The sequence below is a fragment of the Megalobrama amblycephala genome, linkage group LG15 (genome assembly GCF_018812025.1).
Source record: "Megalobrama amblycephala isolate DHTTF-2021 linkage group LG15, ASM1881202v1, whole genome shotgun sequence".
Taxonomy (NCBI): Eukaryota; Metazoa; Chordata; class Actinopteri; order Cypriniformes; family Xenocyprididae; genus Megalobrama; species Megalobrama amblycephala.
Genome location: NC_063058.1, coordinates 21,879,874 through 21,891,150, shown reverse-complemented (window position 1 = coordinate 21,891,150; position 11,277 = coordinate 21,879,874). Strand labels below are relative to the sequence as shown.

The 11,277-nt window shown below is 36.7% G+C and overlaps 1 protein-coding gene and 1 pseudogene across 5 annotated transcripts in view; both read right to left on the bottom strand.

The window, feature by feature from the left end:
- Positions 1–5,798: 5,798 nt before the first annotated feature.
- LOC125247143 (UDP-glucuronosyltransferase 2C1-like) overlaps positions 5,799–11,277 on the bottom strand; it is a 40,129-nt gene continuing 34,650 nt past the window's right edge. For 2 of the 5 annotated variants that reach the window (XM_048158350.1, XM_048158351.1), the window contains exon 2: positions 5,799–7,598. In XM_048158350.1, the coding sequence (XP_048014307.1) occupies positions 6,008–7,591 (1,584 nt within the window). In that variant the 5' untranslated portion in view covers positions 7,592–7,598 and the 3' untranslated portion in view covers positions 5,799–6,007. Of the gene's footprint in view, positions 7,599–8,486; positions 8,641–8,736; positions 8,854–11,277 lie in introns of those variants that run through there. The other 3 variants (XM_048158352.1, XM_048158349.1, XM_048158353.1) reach the window with 3 other exon arrangements.
- LOC125247150 lies at positions 9,840–11,063 on the bottom strand (annotated as a pseudogene).

The following is an 11,277-nucleotide window of genomic DNA, read 5'->3' as shown; positions in this document are numbered from 1 at the left end:
TTTAAACGTGTCCTTTCGTTGCGTGTACGAAGGAAAGTCGTACATGTTGTATGCAAATACTGGAGAATTGCGATGTTTTGAATGCGGTTCTGTAGGACATGTAAGATTGTCTTGCCCACAAAGGGAAGAAGTGGTAAATGAGACAGGTCAGAGTAAGGATTTGAATGGTAGTGTGGAGGAAATTATCGTGAAAGAAGGAGTGGAAACTGAGGATCAAAATAAGGAGAATGAAAAGGATCAAGGTAGTGTTGGTATTGAGGGTGAAACTAATGGTTCTGTGTCGAGGGTAGTAGAGGATATTAATAGTGAGATACAGGTGTTTGAAGAGAAGGTGAGGACAGAAACTAAAAGGAAAGAGAAGAGAGGAAAGGTGGAAGGTGCTGAAGAAGTGATGTTAGTTGATGGGGATCAGTCAAGTGTTGCAGGGATGGTGATTTTGGAGGAAAATCAATCTGGAGAAATGGTTGATAAGGGAGGAAAGTGAGGATGATGCATTGTCAGACATATCAGATGTGTCAAATTTATCTCAGGTGGGATGTGAACAGGTTTATTCTTTGGAAGAAATAGATGCTTTCTTGGATGAGACTTTTGGGAAAGTAGCAGAAGTGAAGGATTACTTCGTTGATACTAAGAAATTTGAATGTTCTGTTTTATATTGGATGAAACGAGTTGGAGAAGATAAACTAAGTAAGAGGAAGAGGTTCCGTTTGAAAAAGTTTGTCACGAAAATAAGGAAGGGGAAAAACCCAAGGAAAGGGAAATTTAACTAAATTGGATAATGATGTGTAATTCACTAAGGGTGTCTTTATTTCTTCTTTTTCTGTCTCTCTTTTCCCTCTTTTGGAACATTTTTATGGAGGTTGTAAGAGTAGGATCTTTAAACATAAATGGGGGAAGAGATAGGGTTAAAAGAGCAATGATTTCTGAATTTATTAAATTAAATGATGTTAAAGTAATTTTCTTACAAGAAACACATTCTGATAGAAATAATGAAGTGGAGTGGTATAGATGGTGGGAAGGGGAGTGTAAATTAAGCCATGGGACAAATTTTAGTATGGGTGTTGCAATTCTCTTCTCGAAATCTTTGGCTTTAAAAATTGTGACAACAATAGAGATAGAAAAAGGTAGAGTTTTATTAGTTATAGCAGAAATTAAAAGTGTTAAATTTCTTTTCATTAATGTATACGCTCCGAATATAGGATTGCATCGTGAAATAACATTTCAGAAGTTAAATGATGCAATAAAGCAATATGATGATGGTAATTATTGTGTTGTAGTAGGAGGTGACTGGAATTGCACAACTAATTTTTTACTGGATAGGAATGGGGAGGAGCCTCACTCAAAATCCAGTAAGGTATTATTTGATGTCACAAAGAATTTTAATTTAGAGGATGTGTGGAGAAGTAGGAATAAGATTGTAAAGCAATATCCCTGGATAAAGATATTAGATTCTGTTATGACAGGAGCTAGATTGGACAGGTTGTATATAAGTAAATCAGAAATGAATAGAGTTATTAATACTAAAATTTTACCGAATGGCTTTTCAGACCATCATATGGTGACTTTAGACTATAATATTGTAAAAGTGTCAAGATCTACATTTTATTGGCATTTTAATGTAAAATTGTTGCAAGACAAGGATTTTTTTGAGAAATTTTGTATTTTTTGGGAAATTTGGAGACAGAGAAAAAATTATTTTGAAAATATGACTCAGTGGTGGGAAGTGGGAAAAGCACAGATCAAAGTTTTTTGTCAACAATTTTCTTATAATGTGACTGTTGCAGTGAAGAGAACGGTGAAAAATTTGGAGATTGAGATTAATGAAATGGAAAAAAAAAAATGATTGATGTTGATAATAATGGGTCAATGAATGTTGTAAAAAAGAAAAAAATGGAGCTGAAGTCATTGTTGGAACAAAGAGTTAAAGGTGCACTAGTTAGAGCTAGAATGTCTTCAATTAAGGAAATGGATGCTCCAACTGCTTATTTTTTTGGACTTGAACGGAAAGAAGCACAAAAGAAATGTATGCTGCATCTTAAAAGAAATGATGGATCAATTACTTCAGATCCAATAGAAATGAGAATGATTGGGATTGAATTTTATAAAGATCTGTTTGGAAATATAGATTGTGATTTTGGATCTATGGACCAGTTCTTAAGGGACCTTCCTAAATTAAGGCCTGAGGAAAAAGAGGAACTGGACAAAACGATCTCTTTTGATGAACTTTCAAATGCCGTGCAACAGCTTTTTACAGGAAAGTCACCAGGAGTTGATGGGTTACCATCAGAATTTTATAAAGCCTTTAGGGGTGTTTTAGGAAAAGATTTGTATGATGTGTTTTGTGAGTGTTTTGAAAGAGGATGTTTACCAAAAACCTGCCAGAGAGCTGTGTTGTCACTTTTGCCAAAAAATGGAGACCTAGGGTTGTTAAAAAATTGGCGCGCAGTGTCATTAATGTGTTTAGACTATAAAATACTGTCTAAGTGTTTAGCCAACAGATTAAAGAAATTTTTGCATGTTGTGGTAGAAAGAGAACAAACTTACTGTATTCCTGGGCGTACAATAATGGACAATTTGTTTCTTATGAGAGATATGATGGATATGTCTATTAGAAATAATCTTGATGTGGGTTTTTTATCTATTGACCAAGAAAGCTTTTGACCGGGTAGGTCATGAATATCTTTTTAATGTTTTAAAAGCTTTTGGATTTGGGAAGAATGTGATTTCTTGGATAAAAATACTTTATGAAGATGCTTCAGTTATGCTTAAGATAGGGGGGGGGGCTGAGTTGTACGATCCCTGTTAAAAGAGGAATACGTCAGGGATGTCCTCTATCAGGGCAGCTTTATAGTTTAGCTATAGAACCTTTTCTATGTAAGCTGAGAACTGAATTAAAAGGTTTATTGATACCTGGTGATATTTTAAGACAAAGGTTTTCCGTCTCTGCTTATGCTGATGATGTAACCATTTTTATCACTAATCCAAATGATGTTCAGGTACTTTGTAAAAATTTAAACCTGTATGAGAAATGTTCTTCAGCTAAAGTAAACTGGGCAAAGTGTGAAGGGTTTATTGTGGGTTCCTGGGTTGAAAAGGGGATACCTAAACTTCCTGAAGGATTGAAATGGGGGAGGGAAGGTATGAAAGTGTTGGGGGTGTATCTGGGCTCTGAGAAGTATAAAGAAAAGAATTGGGAGGGTCTGCTTGAAAAGGTTGTTGCCAAGTTGTCTAAATGGAATTGGCTATTACCCGAATTATCTTATAGAGGCAGAGTTTTAATTATAAATAACTTGACTGCCTCTATGTTATGGCACAGACTGAATGTACTTGAGCCAACAGATGAAAGCATAAAGGATATTCAGAGGAAACTGGTGGACTTCTTCTGGTCTGGTCAAAAATTGATTCCTGGGCCTGCACTTTACTTACCAGTGAATGAAGGAGGGCAAAGCCTAATAGATGTACGAAGTCGTATAAATGCCTTTCGGTTACAAGCAGCACAGAGACTGTTGTATGAAGAGAATGTTGGGTGGATTAATGTTGCTTGTGCTCTTCTACGAAAAACATCTGGCCTTTTGTATGATAAACAGCTTTTTTTACTACAAATTGATGAAGTGGATTTGAAGGAGTTAACACCTTTTTATAAGTCAATGATAACAGCTTGGAAAAAGAAATTTTTTATACACAGAGACATTTTAAACCCTGAGGACTGGATATTGGGAGAACCGTTGTTCCATAATCCATTAATAAGAATGAAGATTTTGTCCTCTAAATCGGTGGAAAGCTGTTTTGTGAAGGCGGGGTATGTCAAGTTGGGTGATTTGAGAAGTGGTGATGGCTGGAAAACAGCTGAGTCATTGCAGAATGCTACTGGACTGAGATCTCTTCGCCTTCTGAGAAAAATAATAGAGGAAGTGTGGGCAAAATATACTTTTCCACCCATAAAATTATCAGCTACTGTACAAGAGGAGAATGAGATTCCTGGATCTTCAGTTTTATCTTTTGAGTACCCTGAGTTGGGAAGTTTTCAAGAAATTAAGAAGAAGGATCTTTATATGACTTGTGTGAAAGTTACGCATCAGAATGAGTTAAGAGGAGTGAAGACTTGGAGGTGGTCAGAAGTTTTTGGGACAAACTTTAAGCCTTGCTGGAAGTCTGTGTATAAATTCCCAATTGAAAAGCGTACTGCAGACTTACAGTGGAGATTAATGTTCGGGGCTATAGCTACGAACAGACACGTGGCACACCTAAATCAGGCAGTAGGAAAAGAGTGTTTATTTTGTGGGAATGAAGAAACGGTTAATCACTTATTTATTGATTGTTTTAGGTTGAAGGGACTGTTTAATTTTTTAACACAGTGTTTCATAAAATTCGGAGAAAATTTGTCTTATCAGAATTTTATAAGTGGTCCAATGTACAATTTTCATGAAAGGAGGAAAAAATGTTTATTGAATTTTTTGTTGGGGTCAGCTAAGATGGCTATATGGAAAACGAGAAAAAATAAAATGTTGGGTATGGAATCAATTAATGCAGAGATTGTTCTGAAAGGAATGATAGCTGCCAGAATTAAGATAGAGTATGCATATTATAAGTTGGTATGTGATATTGAAATGTTTTCTGAAATTTGGTCAGTGGGGGGAGTTCTTTGTCAGATTGGAGAAAATGAAATGTTAATTTTAAATCTGTAGAAGTGTATTTTATAAAATGTCATTTTTGTAAAATGATTGTATGATATTGAAGTAGAAAGAAAAATGGCATAATAAAGATATTGTTAAGCCTCTCTCTCTCTCTCAAAATTCTTTTCTCTCTCATTTCCTTCTTACTGCAACGTGTATGAATGTATGTGTGTGTGTATGTGCGTGTGTTGGTGTTAGATTAGTTTGTGTTAGAATAAATAAAATCTCCTGTAGATTTTAAAAAGAAAGTGTCTTGTATTATGTGATTCTAAAATTTAATGTCTTAAACTGTCGATTTTAAGTTACCGTGCTCTAATCGGTGTTTTCACGATTGTTGGATATTTATATCCGTTACCAGAGTTATTACGGCTCGAGCAAATGAACGCTGGACGAATCAGTTGCTCGGTCGTAATCTAAACAACTCTTTATAATTCCCTAATAAATTATTTCATTTGAGCTAATTTTACTTCCTAGGGTGTTTTCCCTACAATTTTTATCAGATTTATACCTTACTAGATATTTATTTCCTAAATGTCTTCATTCTTATCGGTTACACACAACAATGCCTCTATCCCCCAGAACCCATGTTCACCTACACACATAATGCAACAGTTGTCACCTTTACAGGATGTGGTATACATTTCACTCGAGCTCACAGCATGTGTTTTTGTCTCATTTATGAAAACTTCATAGACTCCAGAGATTCTTCAAGTTTAGCAATTTTCTGCTTTTTATTATATTTTTTTAAAATCTTTATCAAATTGTTTGGAAGAGAACACTCCATTTCTCTTGACACCATGCAGGCGATGGTAAACAAGTGTTGGAAACATCTCCCATTAGAAATGCCAACACATTAAGCCGGGGACACACCTAACAATTAGCTGAAACATTTTAAGACTGAACTGAACACACATACCGATTGTTTCCTTCGACTGGAGCCGATTTATATACTCACACATGGAATTTGAAACACCGACTGTAATCGCAGATTGGCTCTGACTGGACGCATTTGAGCGCGATCAGTCATAAGTATCTATGAGTATCAAATGACTTAGAAATATTAGATTTAAGATTTAAAATTTGCTGTCTTGTAATTACACCAGGAAATGGAAGTACAAGAAAAAATTGTAAAGCACAAAGAACAGTTTATTTCAAACCACATATTGTCGCATCAGTCAAGTTTTGTTTTAAAAGATTGGATTTTAAGGATTTACATATGTGTCGTGTCATTTTACAACTTTCCAAAAAAAAAAAAAAAATTATTGAGACATTTAATTTGAAAAAGAAATAGAAATATTGGTTATTATGTCCTGAGATTTGAGCCAAATATTCAGTCACTCAGATTTCATTTTCTTTTTAAATACTACTTTAAAACAAAGATATTTTATGATAGAGAAAATCACAAAACAAGACAACACAAATATCATCAAAAGAGTGAAAATAACATCTATACAGTAGTACTCAATCCAGGACATTCTGAAAGACTGTGTTCGTAAATGAGGGGCTCCTCTATTCCTCATGACAAACTCAATCCAGAAGACAGCACGATCAAGAGGTTTCATTGGCTGGTCGTGGTGCAGTCTGGACAGTCTCTGCATGTTCTCCCTGTAAGATGGGTTATGCAAAACCTCCTTTAATGCCTCTAGAAACACATTCCTGTCCACAGTTGCAAAATCTACAATTTTTGCTGTTCCCTTTGCTTGCATCCTGGAGAGATTGTCAGGTTGGTCAAAAGATAAAGGAAGGCCCACAATAGGCACCCCATGGTAGATGGCTTCCTGAACTCCATTGGTGCCTCCGTGTGCCACAAACACTTTAGTTTGAGGATGTCCAAGCAGGTCATTCTGAGGGAGCCAGTCCACAATCAATGTGTTATTACCAAGGTTGGCAGGTCGTGGTCCTGTGTGTCTCCAAATAACCTTTTGAGGCAGTTGAGCAAAAGCTGCAGCAATCTCATCATTGATTTCACTCAGAAGCTGACCAAAAACAGTTCCTAAAGTCATGATGATGACCCCATGCTCTCCTGAGCTCTGCACAAACTCCTCAAGGTCATCTGGAAGTGGCTTAGCTGGTTTGCACTGGAAGCCGCCCATGTAGACAACATTTGGCATTGTGGGTCGTGGAAACTCAAACGTGAAGTCATTTCTCATGAGCCAGATGTCGGCATTCTGGAGGAGGGAGAAGAAATCAACATCAGGGCCAAAATATTTCTGGGTGAACTCTTGGTAATGATAACCAAAGTATTTGGAAGTTTTATAATGAACCATTATATATAGCATCATATTCATGACTCTCTGACTGAATGTCATCTTGTCGGTCATCTGTAACCCTGGAACAGGTATATATGAGAGTGGAGATGGAGCTATGTCAAAATGGGCTTCTCCGTACATGGTCCAGCGGACATTAAACACAAGAGGGAGGCCAAGACGGTGTGCCAGTAACACTCCACCTCCGAAAACTGGATCCGTCAGAACAATGTCATATGCAGCATCTTTCAGTGAATTCATCAAGGTCTCATTTTCAAACATTGTAGCTGTCATATTGCAAATTTGCTGATGAATTCTTGAAAACGTCCTATAAGTTTCATCCAGAAGTGCCATTTCATTCCAAAATGATCGTCCTTGTCTCTGCATTTTCAGTAATTGAGGGAGAAACCTCTCAGTGAAGTCATTGTCAAATTCACCAGTGTCCACAGTAATGGAAGTGTAGAGAGGAGACTTTTCCTCAATGTACCAGCTAAAAGACCCTCGGACCACAGTGATATTGTGACCTTTTGAATGTAACTCCACAATAAGGACCTTCATATTTATCCAATGACTTGCCTCCGCAGGGAAGACCAGAACTTTACCAGCATAAGATCTTGACAGAGCAGATAACAGGATGAACAATCCAAGAAGGTTGAAGTGATGCATCTTCATCGATTACCTTTGATAAGAAGGAATATAACAATTAAAAGAGAACATAAGAACATTTCACAAATACAATGATAAATACATATTATTGTCCTGAAATAATCTGTAAGGTAGTAGGACAGAAGATATAAAGTCATACAGATTTGGAACAACATGAGGATTATTAAATGATGAAACAAATTTAATTTTGGGGTGAACTAATCCTTTAAAACAATCAAAAAAGTCTCATACTGCTTCAACAAGGTTGTAAGTGTTACAAAAATGCTGTTAGAAACAATGATGACAGATTTGTTGGCATCATGGAAGAGGGTCAAAAAATCATGAACTCATGTCTGCATTCTGGAAGAGAGAGAAGAAATCAACATCGGATGGAATTGAACATTGAGTCTTTAATATTACATTCGACATTTGGCATTGTGGGTCGTGGAAACTCGAACGTAAAGTCGTTTCTCATGAGCCAGATATCTGCATCCTGAAGAAGGGATTTGTAATTGATTTTTGATCCAAAGTGTTTATTGCAGAAGGAATGGTAGTGTGAGAAGATAAACCTGGTTTTGTGATAAAGCGAAAACATGTATCCCATTACGTTCTGCACACATTGATCAAACGTCATTTTATACGACAGAGCTTTTTCGTAATGTGCCTCTACATGCATCATCCAACGAACATTTAACACAAAAGGGAGGACAAGACAACGGGCCAGGAAACTCCCAACCCCAAAAGCCGGATCTGTCAGAGCCAGGTCATACTTTGCACTATGGAGTGTATCCATTAAGTCTTTATTTTCAAATATTTTCCCCATTTTGGGAAAGTTGGGAATGCCAATAGTTCTAGAAAGTAGGAACTATGAAAAGGTTCCTCCGTTGTGAAAACGAGTCTCTAAGCACGGTCATGTTGTGACCTCGTGAATGTAATTCCTCAATCAGGACTTTCATGTTCACCCAGTGACTTCCATCCAGTGGAAATACTAACACTTTACCTCCTAACACTTGAGATAATATGCTCAAGAATACTAACAAAGTGACAGGGAGGAAATACATCTTAATTTTTGACCTTTGATGAAAGAAAGTTGATTACATTTCAGTTACACAAAATATGACAACACTTATTTTAATTGTTTGGGTAAAATAAAGGTAATCTGCTTCACTTACCACACAAAGTTTGCTAGCTGTGCATGAAAATCCAAGCATGTGACTGAGTGAGTAAATTTCTGACTGCGTTACACTACTGAAATGATGTGAAACAAGTCCTGCCCAGCTAATATGTTCAATGCATTGGGAATCCACTTGGGAAGATTGACACCACATACTTCCTTGTGCGCACAAAACATGTCAAAGCTTGTAGGTGATATTGTTATGAGAACTGCATAGATTTATTAGATTATGTCCTCTATAAATAACATTAAACACAACGGTTGTTTCTGGCACAGAATGCTATAAAACACAAAATATAACTGAAATGTGATGGAAATGACACTCTGAACTTTCAGAAATGACAAAAACAATTTACTGTACTGCATAAACTGTGGGACATTATTGGTACACAAAGTAAACTAGTGAGAGAATGAAAAGTGTGCTTTAAACATCCTGTTAGAGCCATCTTACATTTATTTGAATTAGAGTAGAATATGTGTCTGGTTATTGAGTTTTGATTTTTTTTTTTTTTTTTTTTTGTCATTTCTTTGAGCTGAAAACCTACCCCTAGTGTCACACCTGTAGGGTCCTGCATAAAGAGATTTAGTAGCCTAGGATGCCTGTCAGTAAAAACAAAAACAGTTTTTTTAACTGCATAGTTGTAGGTTGCCTTGTCAGTTTAATTTTTCTTTTTTTCTTTTCTTGTTTTGTTTTTAAAGATGTTACATTGTAAGTCACTGTAGTTTTTCAGCAGTGACAGATCAGTCTCACTATGTATAAGAGTCAGGGAGTAATAATATATCATGTACACATGATCAGATTCCTCTTTATTGTACAGTGTTAACTAAATTAATTATAATGTATGAGATTCATTTTAGCCCTTGTACTGTTATTGATAGATGTGAATGATATTTGTAGCAAATCCTAATAAATTGTTGTATGCGAAAAGCAAAAATGCCACTTAAAAACAAACAGTATAGAGAATATATTCAGTTTCATGCATTGGACTAAAACAGTGTTTCTTAAATCCAGTAAAATGTTTTAAATAATTTAAGATGCAGAAAAGCACATGCTGTCAGGAAACAATCCAAAACATTTCAAATGAACTGATATTTCCAATATTATTCACGTTTTACCTTCTTTCTGAATAAAACTAGACAAAAATATCTAATTGTATAAACAGTCACAAATGCAAATATAAGAACTGTTGCCATTACGGTCAAAATAACATCTATACAGTGGTACTCAATCCAGGACATTCTGAAAGACTGTGTTCATAAATGAGGGGCTCCTCTATTCCTCATGACAAACTCAATCCAGAAGACAGCACGATCAAGAGGTTTCATTGGCTGGTCGTGGTGCAGTCTGGACAGTCTCTGCATGTTCTCCCTGTAAGATGAGTTATGCAAAACCTCCTTTAATGCCTCTAGAAACATCGTCCTGTCCAACTCCGCAATGTCCACAAGTTTAGCTGTGCCTCTAACTTTCATTCTAGAAAGATTGTCACCTTGATCAAATACTAAAGGTAGACCCAAAATGGGAACCCCATGATAGATGGCCTCTAAGATGCCATTGGTGCCTCCGTGTGTTATAAACACTTTAGTTTGAGGATGTCCAAGCAGGTCATTCTGGGGTAACCAGTCAATGAGTAATGTATTATCACCAATGTTGACAGGTCGAGGTCCAGTGTGTCTCCAAATAATTTTTTGAGGCAGTCTGGCAAAAGCGGCAGCAATTTCCTCTGTGATGTCTTGTGGAAGATGACTAAAAAGCGTCCCTAGGCACATAACAATGAGTCCATGCTCTCCTGAGCTCTGTACAAACTCCTCAAGGTCATCTGGAAGTGGCTTAGCTGGTTTGCACTGGAAGCCTCCCATGTAGACGATATTTGGCATTGTGGGTCGTGGAAACTCAAACGTAAAGTCATTTCTCATGAGCCAAATATCTGCATCCCGAAGAAGGGATTTCTAATTGATTTCTGAACCAAAGTATTTATTGCAGAAGGAATGGTAGTGTGAGGAAATAAACCTGGTTTGGTAATAAAGCGCAAACATGTATCCCATTACATTCTGCACACGCTGACCAAACGTCATCTTATCAGTCAGCTCCATTCCTTGTAGGGGAACATATGACAGAGGTGAAGGAGCTATTTCATAATGTGCCTCTCCATGCATCGTCCAACGGACATTTAACACAAGAGGGAGGGCAAGACGATGGGCCAGGAAAAATCCGCCTCCAAAAGCCGGATCTGTCAGAACTAGGTCATACTTAGCGGTATGAAGTGAATCCATTAAGTTTTTATTTTCAAATATTTTCCCCATTAAGGCAAGTTGATTGCAATGCATCTCTTCAAATATCGTTCCAACCTCTGAAACCAGTGTGAGTTGACTCCAGATGGACCAGATGTACACCCAGTGACTTCCATCCAGTGGAAATACTAACACTTTACCTCCTAACACTTGAGATAATATGCTCAAGAATGCTAACAAAGTGACAGGGAGGAATATACATCTTCATTTTTAACCTTTGATGAAAGAAAGTTGATTATATTTCAGTTAC